This window comes from Octopus bimaculoides, chromosome 18 (genome assembly GCF_046866305.1).
Source record: "Octopus bimaculoides isolate indiv1 chromosome 18, ASM4686630v1, whole genome shotgun sequence".
Classification (NCBI taxonomy): domain Eukaryota; kingdom Metazoa; phylum Mollusca; class Cephalopoda; order Octopoda; family Octopodidae; genus Octopus; species Octopus bimaculoides.
The window spans coordinates 17,818,868-17,839,219 of record NC_142945.1 but is presented as its reverse complement, the minus strand read 5'-3'; the positions used below and the strand labels follow the sequence as shown (position 1 = coordinate 17,839,219).

Here is a 20,352-nt window from a genome sequence, read left to right as displayed (position 1 = left end):
ATAATAATAATAATAATAATAATAATAATAATAAATGCCCGGATGCTGTACCAAGCAATGGCTCTCATGGCTTCTGATCTTAATTGATTGGCAGTGTTATCATGTTCATTGTTTTGACTTGGTATAAAAGATGGGCTACAGCAAATATTCTGCTTAATACCACAGATTTGCTTGTCACTTGTTTGACCTTAACCAGTTGAGCATGTTCCCTGGTGGCTGACGATATGTGCATCTCTGATCAGGAGCAGAAGTAGTGGGGGGGCATCATAGCCATGTGTTGAGAGGAATTCTTTGAGGTTTGAATAATTCACGTTTGGAAACATGGGTGTTTTGCTCAACATCCTTAAACAAACCTTATTCTGGGAACTTTTGAGCGGGATGGGCTACTCGACCTGAAGAAAATTGTAACTGAACCCCACCGGCGGGGGTCATGCGATGTTTATCTTGATGTGAGATCACCGTGTCGCGCACATATGGTTGTGATGCATGTGATTGGTGTACCCTTATCAGACGGGTAGTCATGATGGGTATAATGGGCTTCGTATATTTTACCCCAGTGTCACTTTGATGGCATGCACTACTCTCTCACTCAATAATAATAATAATAATAATAATAATAATAATCCTATCGACTGGAAGCACAAGGCCGCAAATTTTGCGGGAAGGAATTAAGTCGATCACATCGACTCCAATGCGTAACTGGTACTGATTTTACATTTACATTAACCCAGAGTTTAACTGGTGCTTATTTTATCGACCTCAAAAGAATGAAAGGCAAAGTCGACCTCGGTGGAATTTGAACTCAGAACGTAGCGCAGACGGAATACCGCTAAGCATTTTGCTCAGCGTGTTAACGATTCTGCCAGCACGCTGTTTTAATAATAGTCCTTTCTATTGGAAGCGCAAGGCCTCAAATTTCGGTGAAGGGATTAAGTCGATTACGCCAGTCCGTAACTGGTACTTATTTAATCGATTCCGAAAGGATGAAAGGCAACGTTGACTTCGGTGGTATTTGAACTCAGAACGTAGCGGCAGACGAAATACCGCTAAGCATTTCGCCCAGCGTACTAACGATTCTGCCAGCTCACCGCCTTTTTAATAATAATAATAATAATAATAATAATAAAAATAATAATAATAATAAAAATAATAATAATAATAATAATAATAATAATAATAATAATAAAAAAAAAAAAATAATAATAATAATAATCGTTTCTATTATAGGCGCAAGGCCTGAAATTTGGGGGAGGAGGACAATTGGTTATATCGACCACAGTACTCAACTGGTACTTAATTTGTCGACTCCGAAAGGATGAAAGGTAAAGTCGACCTCAGCGGAATTTGAAATCAGAACGTAAAGACTGACGAAATGCCGCGAGGCATTTTACCCGGCGTGCTAACGATTCTGTCTGCTCGACATCTTAACAACAACAACAACAACAACAACAACAACAACAATAATAATAATAATAATAATAATAATAATAATGATAATTCTTTCTACTGGAAGCACAGGGCCTCAAATTTGGGTGAAGGGATTAAGTCGATTACATTGACCCCCAGTGCATAACTATTTAATCGACTCCGAAAGGATGAAAGACAAAGTCGACCTCGGCGGAATTTGAACTCAGAACGTAGTGACAGACAAAATGCCGCTAAACATTTCGCCCGGCATGCTAACAATTCTGTCAGCTCGCCGTCTTCATAATAATAATAATAATAATAATAATAATAATAATCCTTTCTACTATAGGCACAAAACTTGGAATTTGTAAGATGGGGTGTAGAAGGCAACATCGACCCCAGTGCTTGACTGGTACTTTATTTATCGACCCCTAAATGATGAAAAGTAAAGTCGACCTCAGCGGAATTTGAAATCAGAACGTAAAGACTAACGAAATGCCGCGAGGCATTTTACCCGGCGTGCTAACGATTCAGCCAGCTCGCCGCCTTAACAACAACAATAGCAACAACAAAAACAGCAACAACAACAACAACAACAACAATAATAATAATAATGATAATAATAATAATAATAATAATAATAATAATAATGATAATCCTTACTACTAGAGCCATAAGGCCTGAAATTTTTTGTGGGGAGGTAACTAATTGATTACATCGACCCAGTGTTTCACTGGTATTTAATTTATCGACCCCGAAAGGATGAAAGGCAAAGACGACCTCGGCGGAATGTGAGACCAGAATGGAAAGAACTGGAAGAAATACTGCCAAGTAATTTGTCCGACGAGCGATTTTGCCAGCTCGCCGTCTTTTATTTCTTTCTAGTTTTGGCACAAGGCCGGCAACTTTGAGGGGAGGGGGCAAGTCGATACCATTGATGCCCAATTACTTGACTAGTACTTTATTTTGTCGACCCCGAAAGGCTGAAGGGCAAAATCCTCCCTAGCGGAAATTGAACTCAGAACGTAAAGAGTTGGAAGGAATAGCTCCAGGCATTTAGACTGATAATAATTCTGCTAAATCGTGATAAAAATAATAATAATGGTAATAATAATAATAGTAGAAGAAATAATGATAATAACAATAATAATAATAATAATAATAATAATAATAATAATAATAATAATAATAATAACAGTAGTAGTAGTAGTAGTAGTAATAATAATAATAATAATAATAATAATTCTTTCTACTGTAGGTAAAAGGCTCGAAATTTTTAGGGAGGGGCTAATGGATTACGTCAACCTCCGTGCTCAACTGGTATTTATTTCATCGGCCTCTGAAGGATGAAAAGCAAAGTTGACCTTAGAGGAATTTGAAATCAGTATGTAAAGACGGACAAAATGTCGCTAAGCATTTTGTCGGGCGTGCTAACGATTCTGCCAGCTCGCCACCTTATAATTCTTTCTAGTTTTGCCAAAAGGCCTGCATTTGGGATGGGGAAGTGAAGTCGATTACATCGACCCTAGTACTCAATTGGTACATATTTTATCGTCAACCTCAGCGGCGCTTAAACTCAGGATGTAAAGGACCAGAAGAAATGCCGCTAAGCATTTTGTCCCACGCGCTAACGATTCTACCAGTTGGCTGTCTTAATAATAATAATAATAATAATAATAATAATAATAAAGAAATGGAGAAACTTTCAAAATACAAAGACTTGGAAATAGAGGTAACTCGAATGTGGAATCTAAAAACAGAAACAATTCCTATCATAGTAGGTGCCTTAGGTATAATAAAAAAATATTCAGACAAATACATAACAAAAACACCAGGACTTACAAATATATATAACATACAGAAAATTGCACTACTGGGCACTGCACACATCCTACGCAAAACACTTTCAATACAGTAACCATAAGAGCATCACAGCAAACCACAGCACATACCCAAGGCACACAGAGCTGCGCTCGGTAGTGAAGTGAAAGCACGTTATAAAAATAAAACTACTGAATAATAATAATAATGATAATAAGAATAATCTTTTCTACTAAAGGCATAAGGTTTGAAGTTTGAGGGAAGGGGATAAGTCAATTACATCGACTCCAGTTATCAACTGGTACTTATTTTATCGACTCATAAAAGATGATAGGTAAAGTCGACCTCGGCGGAATTTGAACTCAGGAACATTAAGACGGACGAAATAACGCTAAACATTTGGCCTGGCGTGCTAACGATTCTACCTGTTAACAACAACAACAACAACAATGATAATAATAATAATAATAATAATAATAATAATAACAGAAATATTATTTATGAATGTCTTTTCTATGTACAAAACAGAATAATCTGCGAGCAGCTTACTTTCGAAATATTTCTAACCTTTACGTATGCAATAGCAACCTGACAATTTATCTTCATTTTTACTTCCATTATCTACGCTGTTTCTTCACTCAGTGTCCTCTGTGTGTGTGTGTGTGTGTGTGTGTGTGAACGTGAGTGCGAGTGTGGGTTTGCGTCGGGCGCGTGTTTTAGCCATTCTAACAATACATACACACACGCACACACAAACGAAGATTGCTTTGTATGTGGAAATGTGGAGATGTATTGAGATATACAGATATGGAGATAGTTTATTCTCAAGTGCAGAATTATGCATGAACAGCGTAAATAGGATAGCATCTTTATATTACAGACAAAAAAATTGTCAGCAGCCAGCCATGAGACTCGAACTTATATCTCTGTGATTACCAGTCAAGTACTTTCCATGGTATTTATTAATGTTCGATCTATAATTAAAGAATAAACTACTCAGAGATGTCATCCGCATGAGAAAAGAAACGTATTAGTATTAACATATTTAATGCCTTGGGTACTTTTGTGGTAGCTAGAAATAAGTATGCTGTGGGATAAAAAAAATGACCCATATTATTGGGTAAGTAAGATAGACAACTCCGATCATGGTTTGGTTTTACCCTAACCTCATTAGCGAACCCAAAACTGTATTGGTTTATTTTATTATTTTTTTTTTACCGAAACCTATTATTTTCAGTAGTTCTGGCCTTAAGATCCTATTCAAATTCTTAGGACAGTCTCTGTTTGCAATCCTTTTAATATTAATTTTGTTGTAAAATATACGATTTTCTCTGTATCTTTATTTTATTTTATTTTATTTTATTTTCCACACAGAAATCTTTTAATTTCAGAAGTAAAATAACAACATAATGAAGACGGAGAGCTGCTTACAAGGAGAAAAGGGATAAGATTAGTAACGTTTATATATTTCGTGCCTGAAATATATGAAGGTCGTTAAACTTTTCCCCTTTCACATTGAAAAAAAGCTCTCTGTTTCCACTATTTTGTTATTTTCCTTCTGTATCACAATGTTTCAAGCAACTTACAACGCACTTCTGTTAGATTTCAATTGTTTATCCTTAAGAACATATTCAAACACTTCTGTAAATTTCTTTTAAAAATGCAGTAAAAAGTGATTTGATGAAGATCTAGCTGCTAATTTTTGCTGGTCGATTGACAGTATAGAAAGAAGCTCCATTGACGATATATATATTTTTTTATGTAGGTGAAGGGACATTTTTCTGCACGCACACACAAAGATCTGGCTGGGTGAGCCAGCGGCGGAAGTAGAAATTGTAGAAGCAAACAACAAAACAAAAAACAAACAAAAAACAAAACAAAAAAGAAAACAAAAACGAAAATGTGATGCTGGATAAATGTCAAAATGCTTTCGCATACGTAAAGATAGATAAATTAAGTAATATAAAAAAAATTATGTTTTCTTTCTTCCACTATGAATTCTCGGCAGCATTATAGGTTCTGTAAGTTGGGTTTCCTGGTTGGAATATTGGTTGTTCTTCATCAGCTGTGTCAGCGGTGACGTTGTTATGCACGGACGTGGAACTCAGTTGTCTTGCTTGGGAACGGTGATTACGTGTGCGTGCCAATTCGATGATGATTGCCAGCAGAAGCAGTAAAAGACCAGCTTCGACAATAACAATAATCCAAACTGGACTGAGCGAAGTTTCTGCAAAAAAAAAAAAAAAACGAAAGAAAAAAGTTAAAATAAGTTAAAATGAAGAAAACGCATTCTTTATTCTACCTATGTTCATCTGATAAATATTGTATTAAAACTTTTGTATGAAACAAAAATATGGCTTCCTACACTCGTTCAGAGAACCTGGCAGACAACAGAAAATAGATGACAGGTGATTACTCTTACACACACACACACACACACAGTATATATACGAAATAATTGCATATATAATATAATACTAGTTCCTGTGGACGGCACTTCATTGGACCTTAGACCCAACAATTACACTTCATGCATTGAGTACATATTAAATTTTATTAGACTAATATTTCTCAAGCAATGAACAATTTTCATCAAAACAATGATGTAATTTGTCGACTTGGAACTATTGCAAAACTGCATGATAAACAACACTGTTTGTCTTCCCATTCGGAGATCAGTACGATTATTTTCTATCTAATCTCTTTCTTTCTCTCTCTCTCTCTTTATGTTGATTGTATTCAACCATCACCATCACCAGTACCACCACCTTCGCCATCACAACTGCCATACACACATCATTCAGACATCTGACGCCACCACCATCAATACCTTTGACTTCGCCTCCTTCCCCTCCACCATCATCACCACTGTCTTTCACATCGCTTACTATCAACGTCATCCCTGATCGCCTCGGCTACCACCACCACCACCACCACCACCACCACCACCACCACCACCACCACTACCACCACCACTACTACTGTCACCTCCGCGTCTATCTTGGAGGGATCGTTGTCAATCATGGCCTGGATTTCACCAACAAATTCAGGAGTACTTTTCTTATCAGAACGATCAGAACAAGATTTCCGAGCTGTTGCACCTTCATAATCACCATTAGACACATCCAACTTTTTTCTGAATCCTCTGCACTGTCCTCAGATTGACACCCAAACACTCTGAAATGTTCGTAGTGGAGCATCCGGCGCGAATGCCAAGCAGTACAGCATGTCGTTTCCAAATTTCTGGCAGAGTGAATTGTGTCATGGTGCTGTTTTTCTCATAGAAGGTGCCCAACTGACTCTATCGTACTGCATAGTTGACAAAATCAAAAATAAACAATGCGCATAAAATGGTGACAATTTACCCATTGCATCCTGTATATGTATGTATGTATGTATGTATGTATAAATTTGCTTCTGGAGAGAGAGAAAGAATCCGTTGTGACTGAGAGGTGTCAATCTATCAACCGAACAGTAGCAGTAGCAGCAGTGATTGCTTGGATCGGGTTCTTTTTATCTTTTTCTCGTTTCAGTCATTAGACAGGAGCCAAGCTGGGACAACCCTTTGAAGAATTTTAGTCGAACGAATCGACACCTGTACTTAATTTTTTCAAATCCTAGTCAAGCGGTGGTGGGACACAAACACAGACATAGAGACGCTCGTTCTCTCTGTCACATATACACACACATATACACACATATAAACACACATATACGCACATATACACACACACATATACTCACACGTGTGTGTGTGTGTGTGTGTGTGTGTGTGTGTGTGTGTGTGTGTGTGTGTGTTATTTCTTTACTGCCCACAAGGGGCTACACACAGAGGAGACAAACAAGGACAGACAAACGGATTAAGTCGATTATATCGACCCCAGTGCGTAACGGGTATTTATTTAATCGTTTCCGAAAGGATGAAAGGCAAAGTCGACCTCGGCGGAATTTGAACTCAGAACGTAGGGCAGACGAAATACCGCTAATCATTTCGCCCGGCGTGCTAACGTTTCTGCCAGTTCGCCTCTGTGTGTGTGTGTGTGTGTGTGTGTGTGTGTGTGTGTGTGTGTGTGTGTGTGTGTGTGTACGATGGGCCATCTTTCAGTTTTTGTCTTCCACAAGGGTTTGATCAGCCCAAGATTATTGTAGAAAACACTTGTCAAGAACGGGACTGAACTCAGAACCATGTGATTGGGAAACAAACTTCTTACGACATAGCCATGTTTGAGGGGTTTTCAAATTCTTAATTTAACAATTTATATTTCTAGTTCCTTTCCACCAGACACGAAGACCTGTGGTTTTAAGAACAGAGTAGTTAGGACGTTGTGACATTAATGTCTTTCCCGATGTATTTAACGATGTATTTGAGAAAGAAAATAGCTACAACAGGGGACTGAAAGTGGTTCGCAGATTCGGTTCGCTGTTACCCAACCTTGTACTCCATCGTATTCGCCACGTTGTATTAAGTAGTAAAAATATATCCAGGTCTATACTAACCAACGAACGAACCAACCAACCAACCAGCCAACCAACTAACCAGCCAACTGCTTAGGTTCTGGAGGATAGTAATAGTGATTCCTAGTACATATTAGTCATATGACACGATCACATCAGTTATAAATATACACTTAGTTTATAGTGATACTCCCATCCTCAAATGTCTTCAAACATTTGTAACTGTTCCATCATGTGACAACCTTCAAAAGTAATGGCTACTTTTAATTTTCAATTTTCCTTAATATTGTCTGGCCATTTGTTTTTTTGCAAGAAGCCTTTTCTGTTATATAACGGAGTACACAAGAGAAAAATATTTATGAAGCTCATCAACAGATGGTGCAGATAATTCTTTTTATCATATTGTTATCTCGCTAATTATATATCAGAAAGGTGACATACTTAGTAGCGTTTTCATTAAAAAAAAAAAAGAAAAAAAAGCAGCCGGAGGGATAATAACATTCTTGTCAGTCGAGATTTATTAAACTCCAACTAAATCCCCTTCTTCAAATTTGACCTCAATATTGTGTCAGGGATATGTGTCGCGAGAACTATTTTCATAAAAATGAATACTAGTGATGAATAGTAAGTAACCACACACACATTAGATAAGGTGAATTAATAGAAATCTATTCAGATATTGTCTTTCTATTCCATGTACAATTCAACAGTGGAGGCGCAATGGCCCAGTGGTTAGGGCAGTTGACTTGTGGTTATAGGATCGCGGTTTCGATTCCCAGACCGGGCGTTGTGAGTGTTTATTGAGCGAAAACACCTAAAGCTTCACGAGGCTCCGGCAGGGGATGGTGGCGAACCCTGCTGTACTCTTTCACCACAACTTTCTCTCACTCTTACTTCTTGTTTCTGTTGTGCCTGTAATTCAAAGGGTCAGCCTTGTCACACTCTGTGTCATGCTGAATATCCCCGAGAACTACGTTAAGGGTACACGTGTCTGTGGAGTGCTCAGCCACTTGCACGTTAATTTCACGAGCAGGCTGTTCCGTTGATCGGATCAACTGGAACCTTCGATGTCGTAAGCGACGGAGTGCCAACAACTATTCAACACAAGTTAAAGACCAAACTCTAAATTAAATGGAAACTTTTGTGACTTATGTCCTCCTTCAAAAGCAATCGTAATTCTGTACAAATAGAATTACATTTACAACGCATCAAAATATAGGCGCGGGCATGGCTGTGTGGTAAGAAGCATGGTTTTAGGTTCAGTCCCACTGCGCGGCACCTTGGACAAATGTCTTTTACTATAGTTTCGTGCCGACCAAAGCCTTGTGAGTGGATTTGGTAGACGGAAACTGAAAGAATCCCGTCGTATATGTATGTGTGTGTGTGTGTGTGTGCGTCTTTGTATATGTGTTTATCCCCCACCACCGCTTGACAATCGGTGTTGGTGTATTTACGTCCCCTCAGCTTAGCGGTTCAGCAAAAGACACCGATAGAATAAGTACCGAGCTTAAAAAAGGACTGGGATTGATTCTTTCGGCCAAAAATTCTTCAAGGTGGTGCTCCAGAATGGCCGCAGTCTAATGATTGAAACAAGTAAAAGATAAGAGATACAAAATTTTAGTTTAGATTAGCCATTATATTTTACTTGATTCAGTCATTGAACAGTAGCCATGCTGGGGCACCGCCTTGAAGTGTTTAATGGAACATATGAACCTCTATCACTTAATATTCTTTAAAATCTGGTGCTTATTCCATCGGTCGTTTTTTGATGAACCGCTTGGTAATGGGGACAAAAATAAACCAATACCGGTTGTTAAGCTGTTGGAGAATAGATACAAACGAGATCACATACACACACACGCACAAAGCTTCTACACATTTTCTGTTTATGAAGGCATTGGTCAGCCCGGGACTATAGTGGAAGGCTTTTGCCCAAGGTATTTCGCAGTGGGATGATCCTGAAACCACGTGGTTGTAAGGCGAGCTTCTTAACCACACAGTCCTGCTTGTATATTGTATAAAAGTATTTCTGTTTGAGAAAACACAAAGTCAAATTTTGACAAGGTGGGCTTCGAGCAGATTGTATCTATACTATTATATTAATGGTGGAGGCGCAATGGCCCAGTGGTTAGGACAGTGGACTCGCGGTCATAGGATCGCGGTTTCGATTCCCAGACCGGGCGTTGTGAGTGTTTATTGAGCGAAAACACGTAAAGCTCCACAAGGCTCCGGCAGGGGATGGTGGTGAACCCTGCTGTATTCTTTCGCCACAACTTTCTCTCACTCTTACTTCCTGTTTCTGTTGTGCCTGTAATTCAAAGGGTCAGCCTTGTTACACTGTGTCACGCTGAATATCCCCGAGAACTACGTTAAGGGTACACGTGTCTGTGGAGTGCTCAGCCACTTGCACGTTAATTTCACGAGCAGGCTGTTCCGTTGATCGGATCAACTGGAACCCTCGACGTTGTAAGCGACGGAGTGCCAACAACAATATTAATGGTATTTATTTGAAATGTGCTGCAAAGAAAAGTGCGTTTGCACTTAGAACATATACTGGCGAATTTAAAATACAAGTCATCTAGTTTTGTGTGTTACTGCTCTTGTTTTCAGCTCTAATACTAATGACTTAGTAATTTCTTTTTACTCCTTCATATGAAGATAACCCCAACACTAGTTTTCTTTCTCTTGGGTTTGACTTTAAATTGAGGAGGTGTCGAATTTATCCTTCTTGAAATTAGTAACCCTATAATCAAAACATTCGACAATACTCTTTCCATTAAGAAAATTTGCTTTATTAAGAAGGGAAGGAACAGTTCCGTTCATAATCGATCTCAGGTTTTACCAACATCTGTTCTGATAGTAGTAGCCATAGTAATGGTTTCATATTTTGGCACAAGGTCAGCAGGTTTAGGGGAGGGGCTAAATCGATTACATCGACCCCACTGTTCAACTGGTACTTATGTTATCGATCCAGAAAGGATGAACATCGACCTTAGCAGAATTTGAACTTAGAACATAAAGATGGACGAAATGCCGCCAAGCATTTTGCCTGGCGTGCTAATGATTCTGTCAGTTCGCCACCTTAAGTAATAGCCACACTAATGCCACGTCCGTGAGTGATCTTATCATAAACTACGGTATACAAAGGAGGTTTTCTTTAAATATATCTATATTTTACATATTTCTAAGCTAGACAGAGTAAAACAATGGATTAATTCTGTTACTTCTTTTTGTTTTAACGGTAAACATTCGAATTTGTTTATGGATAGAAAATAGTGTTTTGCTTTCGTATACTCAGCCTGTAAAAAAAAGAAGCTCTATTCTGCTATTTTTTTATGTGAAAGCAAGACTAGGTGTTCATCACATTTATTATAAAGTCGGCTAATTTAGACAAGCCAGAGAACAGGGTAAAATGCCACTGAGATGGCATTTTTACCTCTGTTCACCTGGCATTAGTCGGTCGGGGGATATTGTAGAAGAGGCACTTGCCCAGTAGGACTAAACCCAAAACCAAGTGGTTGTGAAACGAACTTCTTAATCACACAGCCACGAAACTATAATAAGGGTTTTCGTCTGATTTATACCGTGTTTAAACTCCTCATCCTCTGTAAAAATAACATAACAAATACCAATTTCAAATTTTGGCACAAGGCCAGCAAGTTTAAGGCAGAAGATAAGTTGATTATATCGCCTCCCCCCCCCCCCCCAGTACTCAACTGGTACTTATTTTATAGACTGCGAAAGGATGAAAGGCAAAGTCGACCTCGGCGGAATGTGAACTCAGAACGTAGACAGACAAAATGCTAGACGGCATTTTGTCAAGCATGCTCATGATTCTGCCAGCTCACCGCTTTAATAACATTATTTGTATCATCATGACTTATGGAAGTGGAAAGGAAATGTTTGAGGTTCAAAACAAGATTGAAATCTTGAATGCTACTTACTCGGTACATCTTCTACAACCAAATCGTCATAGTCGTAGCCAAGAGCGTGTGAGTGAGCAAACATCATGAAGTTCTTTTCTACTGGAAAGAACGGCACCATGTTGGCCATTCTACCGTGACCCGGCGGGGCTTCAAATACTGGCAGCTGTCAAAAAAGAGAAACAGTTGCATAAAATTTTAAAACTTATATAGAAACTTTAATATTATGTGGTGAATATTTTGTTTTTGACGGCGTTGATGATAGCCACAGAAGTATAAAATGTTTGTGGTTAAAAGAAAAACCCACACACAAACATGCAAAAGACCCTCTCCCCACCAAAACCAAAAACAAAAACAAACTACATCTGGTAAATATTTAGGAAATTTCTTTAAATAATAACCTTAGTTTTTATCCTGTTGCCCTATAATAGAAAAACACACAAAATGCACTTGTTAAATTTAACCTCTACTCTAACGGCTCTGCATTAAAACTGTAAAAAGGCTGACTGTTTTTCATCATTAGATATGCGTACGTGGTTACATACGTGAATAGATAAAGGTTAGCAACGTATGTAACGAATACACTGAATAACTGATGGAATTCTCATTACTTCGTTGTGCTGAGTACAATGCTCATACGATTGTAGTTTCAAGATGCTTGGTCTGCATTAGATATGATATATTACATCATACGAGGGGTCGTTTAAAAGCTCCTGGCTTTAGGTAAAAGAAAATACAAGATGATCAGTTAATTATGATTTTATTCAACATATTCCTATCTCAGATTCACACATATATTGTAGCGGTCCTAGGCCTCTCGTGATAACCTTAAAGCCAGAAACTTTTCAGCACCACCTGATATACGAAGCATTAAAATGGTGCCCTACAAATCAAGGGGTTGCAATATTTAAATTTCACAATTATGCACCCGTTTGCATAAACAAGACGTGCATGGGATAAATAGTTTCAAATTTTAGCACAAGGCCAAGAATTTAGGGGGAGGGGTAAGTCGTTTATATCAACCTCCAGTACTAGACTGGTACTTCATTTTATCGATCCAAAAGGATGAAAGCTAAGTTGGCCTTGGCGGAATTTCAGCATAATGATAATGGTTTTAAATTTTGGTAGAAGACCAGCAAATTTAGAGCAGATTGTATCGAGCTCAGTGCTCAACTCGTACTTATTTTATCGACTCCGAAAGGATAAAAAGCAATATCGACCTCAGCAGAATTTGAACTCGGAATGTAAAGATCCGAAAGAAGTATAGCTAAGCATTTTGACCGACATGCAAACTATTCTGTCAGCCTGAGGCCTTCGTGCATAGTATAAATGAAAAGTTCAAAATGTCAGAATCTTGTCGACATATCACAAAATATTCAATTTGTACTATATACCACTTGACGGATAATCTTCAGGATTTTTTTTTCAGAACAACAGGTTCTTTTGCTCTCATTGTTTTATTCATTCTTGCTTCCGTCTGTGGGGACTTATTTATAAATTTATGAGTTAATTCCTTTGCACTATTTCTTACACACCGATCGAAACATAAAGGAAAGTGATATCTTGCTCATGATGTGTATCTGAGCTGCAATAAATCATAAATTAGTATTGTTGATGTCTTTTTGAAGATCACGAAAACCTAATGAGTTTTTTATTGTAGCATAAACAAACAAACAAATAAATAAATTATAAATCCATAAATAACATTCTTTAATTCAGTCACCATGCTCCACGGGGCCAGAATACTTTCAAAATTAATCGACCTTGAACAAGAAGAAAGATGTTTTAAAGTCGCAATTTTTGAGGCTTTTTTAAATGATTTGCATACGGATATTATTTTGACGCTAATTTCAAACCAATAAAAGTTTGAATAAAAATGATTTTCTCTTGAAAACATTGAGAAGTTTTAGGTATACAGTGCTGTTTGGGAACATAGAAATATGTCACTGTTATCCACAATGTGAAAATATGTAATTCGATTCAGAGACAGACACATATAGAAAGAGGATTACCGGATCTCGATCCCATGTTCACATTGTTGCGTATCAAATTAGCTGGTTCCATAACGAACAATGTAGAAACCTTACCCAAAAGATTTAAATCACGATTGACTAAAACATTATCGTCTTATATTGTTTATAGTGTATACAGAAAACATGTGAGGGCATTTGGCATTGAGATATATAACTGTATAAATAATTGTTGGTGTCCAGCATTTTTGCTTTCGAAACTATTCCCAGTGTACTGAGAAGGTAAGAAGTGCTTTGTGAATACGACTCAAATAGCTGTTCATTGATTCAGCTTCAGTTGGATGTCTTGGGAATAGTATTAAACCAAACACGGGGCTGTACATTCGAAGGAGCTGTACCTCATATGAGCACAATGTTTCTGAGGAAATTTTACATGTTTAAAACGTATAATATTACATTTGATAGAATGGAACTATTCATTAAATGCATTTGCTCTACTATAGTTGTTACTTGAGTGAAAACGGAAGAAGTGAAGGACATTAGAAGTATTAAGCAATGGCCTATAAGCAATTTGACTTACGGGTTTAGTGTATGACTTATATCTATTTTCTCCATAAAAGCAATAACGTCATCCGTTACAGACAAATGATACAACGTCGAGAATTCCTGCTGATCTGATGAACGGAATAGCCGGCTCGGGAAATTAAAGTGCAAATAGCTGGATACTCCACAGACACGCATATTCTTAAGATATTCTCAGGGAAATTCAGCACGACGCAGAGTGTGACAAGGCCGGCTCTTTGAATTACTCATTTTTGCCAGCTGGGTGAACCAGAGCAACGTGAAATAAAATGTCTTGCGTAAAGACACAACGCGCCGCCGGGAACCGAACTCACGATCGTGAGCCGAATACCCCTAACCAGTAAGCCACACACCCATAACCAACATTTTCACAGATAGCATACTCCATGAGGATGCATGTTGGGAGAGTTATCTTTCTTCCAGCCCAAACCAGAAATAGCCCCTTATGAAATCCCATGTGAGATATTTACATTATTTATTTTACATGATGCCGTGTCTCATATGTGACCACTTAGTAATTGCTTCTTAATGTATATGCTATAGTTGAAGTCTTTTTGGCAAGTTTCCCAGCAAGCGCTATTTAATTATCATCATCATCACCGTCATCGTCATTATTATTATTATTATTATTATTATTATTGTTGTTGTTGTTGTTGTTGTTGTTGTTGTTGTTGTTGTTGTTGTTGTTGTTGTTGTTGTTGTTGTTGTTGTTGTTGTTGTTGTTGTTGTTGTTGTTGTTGTTGTTGTTGTTGTTGTTGTTGTTGTTGTTGTTGTTGTTGTTGTTGTTGTTGTTGTTGTTGTTGTTGTTGTTGTTGTTGTTGTTGTTGTTGTTGTTGTTGTTGTTGTTGTTGTTGTTGTTGTTGTTGTTGTTGTTGTTGTTGTTGTTGTTGTTGTTGTTGTTGTTGTTGTTGTTGTTGTTGTTGTTGTTGTTGTTGTTGTTGTTGTTGTTGTTGTTGTTGTATTTTTGAAGTAGAGAAAAATTTAAATGTGTTTCTATCTTTGCTTCGAGAAAATAATATTTCAGCTAGGAATCGAAACAATATTTCTGCAACTCTCTTATAATTTTAACATATTACACTTACCTCTGAGTAAGCTGGTTGGTTTTCTCTGATCCAAATTTCCAGAGTTTTATCTACGAATGCATGATGAAGCTGGAAAACAGGGTCGAATGCAGCTGTAACCAATTCAGAAAATGTTCCATTCATGAAAGCATGGACCTGAGAAAAGAGATGTTTCAAAATGTTAGTTACTAAATTATAAACAGACAAAATGAAACAAAAAACTTTACTCGTGAAACAAATTAAAAATAACACAAAGCGGAACATTTTGTTCCAGAGTGCTGTTCGTTGCTTTTGAAAATGTGCTGATCTCTTTAATTTTTCAATTTCTTTATTCATAATATCCTGGGTTGGAACTTAATAAGTTGAATATCCAGAGCGTGACTACAATGCGTCAGAGCTCATACGAAAATGACTGTCTGAGACCTTTGTTTAAATATCGAAAGTACACTTTCGAATTGCTCGTTATATGGTAGCCCTATCAAGTAAGGACTTCTGGATACTTGCTCAGTTTAGGCACTTTTAAAAGTCTGTACATACTCATTAGAGAAAACAGGGCCCCATATTTTCAAAAAGAATAGACACCACCCATGCTGTTAACTGAAAAATTTTAACAAAGCATTTTCCACTGTTATTTCTAATTCGTAGAACGTTTTGAATAAAAGAAATATCTTTCTTGTGAATATTTTGTTACACTTTGTATTGATGTAAGACATTGATTCATCATCGAGAAAAAATCGAAACCATGATCTAGAAATTTTGTTGAATCTGAAACTAAAAAATCTATCATAACACGCGAATTAAAAACTTATAATAAAAAGCAAACTAAATTATTAACAAAAGAAATATTTTTAGTTATCGGCGAAACTGTTATCAGATAAGATTATTTTAGAAAAGAATGAGATAAACCAAACACACGTTTAAACGAAAACACGCACGCACTTAGCCACATTAAATGTTGTTAGTGTGCCACTACAACGATTAGATTTATAGTCTTTTATTATAAGCTACTTTTTAATAACGAAGAAAAACTTGAGAAGTGAGAGCTGTCTTTTAATAATGGAAGAATTAATCTGTGAAGTAGTCAACTAACCATACATAATTTATGATGTATACTAACATACCATACACAGCAATTTACCATAGATTAAATTTATGTTCAAAGAAAATACAAGACAAAACGTCATGAATGCAAGAGGAAAAAAAACATCAATAACTTGAAATATGTAGTCCGTTTTAGACAGGATAAATAATAGAAGCGAAAGTTTTAGACTGAACATATACTGTAAAGAAAACCGGAGCAAGCCGCGAATTCATGGATGAAAGCAAGCTTCAAAGAGAACTAAAATTAATTTACATTAAGAACTGGAACAAGAAACGACATTTAAATACTTTTGCTAGCTCGCCAAAGAAGACCAAAAGAGCAAGATAGAGATAAGATAAATAAAATGTGGGAATTTATAGTTCTTAAAAACACCCCCACTACTAAAATAGATAAATAAATAAAAAATGTAACTTCAAAAGAAACTTCATTAACTGCATGAAAACAACTTTAGACTGTTAAATCATTCACTTGTCTATTATTACTGTGAAACAGACATTCAGTAAATATTTAGAAAACTATTTGAATTATATATATATATATATATATATATATATATATATATATATATATATATATATAAAGAAGTATTTCAAATTCTGGTAGTCCTACAATGCGAATAAATCTGGTTTAATAAAGAATACTGACATTTTTGATCATACGACTTGGCAACAATAAAGGAAGTTGGAGAAGGAAAGAGGAAGACGGAAAACACGCACACACACACACACACACACACACACACACACACCATATCTAAGCGGATGGCACCAAAAACGACTAAAAGTTCTAATGAAAAGCTGCACAAGACGGATGAATAACAGACAGGAATAGTTAGTCATCATAAGTTAACCTCTGATGTGTATACAATACTGTCGAATTGAAACATCCATAAAGTAATTCGACCACTACGTTTACCTGTTGAGAATTAGTCGATGTACTTACGGTTCCATCGCAATGTAATAAAATATTTAAGTTATGAAATCTTTTGGTGAAAGTTACCTTTTTTCAAAGAAGTTTACCCGGTGAGTCCTGATGGTGAGGAGATAACTTTCATCAGAACATCAGAGATAGATACGGCTCTCAAAAAGAGATTGATCGAAAACTGATAGGCCTGAAAGTTGGAGATAACTAGAATTGACAATCAGCCAGTTTAGTATCATTACATCACCGCTATCATCAGTTGATTGAGAACTATTACCCTCATTTCAGACACGTCACTATTGAAATTTTTATCTTCAACTGACTTCAAGTCATCATGTGAAGACGTTTGATTAAATTTAGCTTTGATATTCATTAGAATCTTCTAAAATTGTAGAACCTCATCAGTTGTAATCAATCTACATCTTTGACTTTTCTCCTTGTAAGCGTTTGTTCGCGGTGAGGTCGAAAAATTAATGGAAAACATCGTTAAAATAGCAAGTAAGATAGCAACTAAAATAGCAAATAAGTACGCGAACAGACATTTGTAAAAAGCTTTTTCCTGAACCAACGACTTATCTTTACTCTAACTGACCAACCTATTTAAATTTTACCGAGTTATTATATGAGGGTCTCTTCAATTCCTGTTATGTGGAGAATTTGATTGAGCATCAAGTCTGGAATTCCCAGTGAACGAGGAATACCGTCTAAGCGCATTAATCAATGAAATCCAAGTTGAGAAAGAAACATTGGTCATTAGTTAAAGTGCAAAGTAGCAGCTGTATGCAACAAATCAAAATGTCTTTTTTGCTGAATGGTAAAATGACCAGAAATCATCTGAACTCACAAAAAGAGCTAGCTTAACTACCAGACTTTAACAATTCGTTAAAGCTACAAGTTACTGCGAGACTAAATATTACTGTTTAGGAACTGCATTATAAATCAAACATATCCAGAACTGCCGAGGAAAACATAATTATTTGTTTCCTATAAATATAGTTTGATTTAGTCACATATTTGATTGTACTTTAGCATTTTAATATTCCGATTAAATATTATCTGTCATGTTGATGGCGTCTCAGAATTATTTGGATTTCAAATATTTTCCTTCCTTTTGGCTCCAGAATATATGTTTAATTGTAAATATTTAAGCCGGTATGCTGTACAATAAAATAAATGTTACAGTAAGGTTAGGCTTACGGTGACAAACTCTAATGAGCGTGAACATGCCTGGTGTTGTCTCCCTTATTTGCCGAAAGAAAAGGGAAAAAAATTAATATTAGATACGAAAAAATATTTTTATTTCACAGCATATCTGATCCAACTTCAACATTTTTTAATATTTTAAACATTAAGTTCCCACCCACTTAACAAATCAATATTTCTTCCTCGATTAGTTTCAAATTTAGTATCTCAAATTAATTAATTAAAAACAGTTTGCATGTGTTATCCTATATAAAAATTGCTTAAGCTTTATAATCTCAGATTATCTAGCTTAAAACTAAAGTACAAATCAAAATAACTACTTTCTTGGCATGAATTACTGACATACAACAGAAGACAAAATACTATTATCTACCACATAACTTGGACGTTACCACGAACATAGTTAGAATTTTCTAGATTTAGTACAACACTTCCCACATGTACATAAATATAGTAAATTTTACAATACATTATATATTGGCTTCAAATTTTGGCACAGGGCCAGCAATTTTAGGGAGGGGTAAATCAGTCACATCGACCCCAGTTTTCAACTGGAACTTATTTTATCGACTTCAAAAGGACGAAAGTCAAATTCAACCTTGGCGGGAATTGAAGCTTTTTGTCCGGCTTGCTAACGATTCTGCTAGCTCGCCGCTATATACTAATTTCTTTCTTTACTGTTCAGCATGTGTTGTCTGAGTGATACAATGCGACGTTCAAAGGCTGTTTGGACTAACCTTATGATTCTACTGCCATCAATTCCTCTCACATAAACCCTATTAGTGTCATTGTTAATATGGAACTTACCAGTGGTGGTCAGTACCTTTTTGATTTTGATAACCAGACTGCGTGTCTCATCGAATGTCTAATCCAATATCCCAAATGTTGGTACTAGCACTAGTACTGCAAGAACACTGTGAGATATGGTCTCGTTAAATGTAGACATCTATGAGTTCCATATTTTCCGGAGTCTACTCTTTTGTTATTCTGGCTTTAATCTCTAATACAACTCCAATGTATGTATGTATGTATGTATGTATGTATGTATGTATGTATGTATGTATGTATGCATGCATGCATGCATGTATGTATGTGTAGTGCATCAGACAAAATGCTTAGTGGCAAGGTGGTCCTTGGTGCCCTTCGATTGTTTTCGGCATCCATTTTGTTCAACTGGAAGAAGATTGTCTCCCACAAGGGACGTATATATTTTCCCTGTGAGCATGCCAGTTAACATTTTCCAGAAGAGGTTAAGACAAGTAATGGGTCGGTAATTGTCAACTTCATTGCCCTTTGACCAATTTTTCATCAATAATGTTGTCTTTCCCTTTACAATCCATTCCGGAACTGCATTACTCTGTAGGCAATTGTCTAATTGCAACGCAATTGGCTTGTGTGTTGACCTAAACCGCTTGAGCCTCTAGCTTTGAATTTTGTCTGGTCCTGCTGCTTTCCCGTTTGGCAGTTTATTATTGTTTTGTCCTGTGTTGTCCATAATGTTTTTCTTAATGTAAACCCTTGTGGTTAATAAAGAAATCATCATCACCATCATCATCATCATCATTATTATTATTATTATCATTATCATTATCATTATCATTATTATTATTATCATTATCATTATCATATGATGAAGTGGAACGTATTTTATTCAATTAATTCTTTTCAATACAGTTTGTCGCAAGTACTTAATAAATAAAACTGAATATTTATCACTTGTGGATTTTCTACAAGAAGCTACAAGTTTAAACGATATTTCCCTTCCTTAGTGATTTTAGGAAGGCCGTTCTTCGTCACTTGCAAATCTTAGGAAACAAACACACCAGAAGTGCGAAGTGCGGAAAAGGAACACTCCTGATAACAATCCCGCAAGATATCCAATACATCTCTTAGAACAAAAACAACAG

General features: G+C 36.5%; 1 protein-coding gene across 1 annotated transcript in view; it reads right to left on the bottom strand.

Moving 5' to 3' along the window:
• Positions 1-3,705: 3,705 nt before the first annotated feature.
• Positions 3,706-20,352, bottom strand: part of LOC106875468 (tyrosinase) — a 42,023-nt gene continuing 25,376 nt past the window's right edge. Inside the window, exons 3-5 of the mRNA XM_014923624.3 lie at positions 15,241-15,375; positions 11,628-11,772; positions 3,706-5,455 (exon numbers count right to left, since the gene is read on the bottom strand). Of these exons, the coding sequence (XP_014779110.1) occupies positions 5,220-5,455; positions 11,628-11,772; positions 15,241-15,375 (516 nt within the window). The 3' untranslated portion in view covers positions 3,706-5,219. The remainder of the gene's footprint in view (positions 5,456-11,627; positions 11,773-15,240; positions 15,376-20,352) is intronic.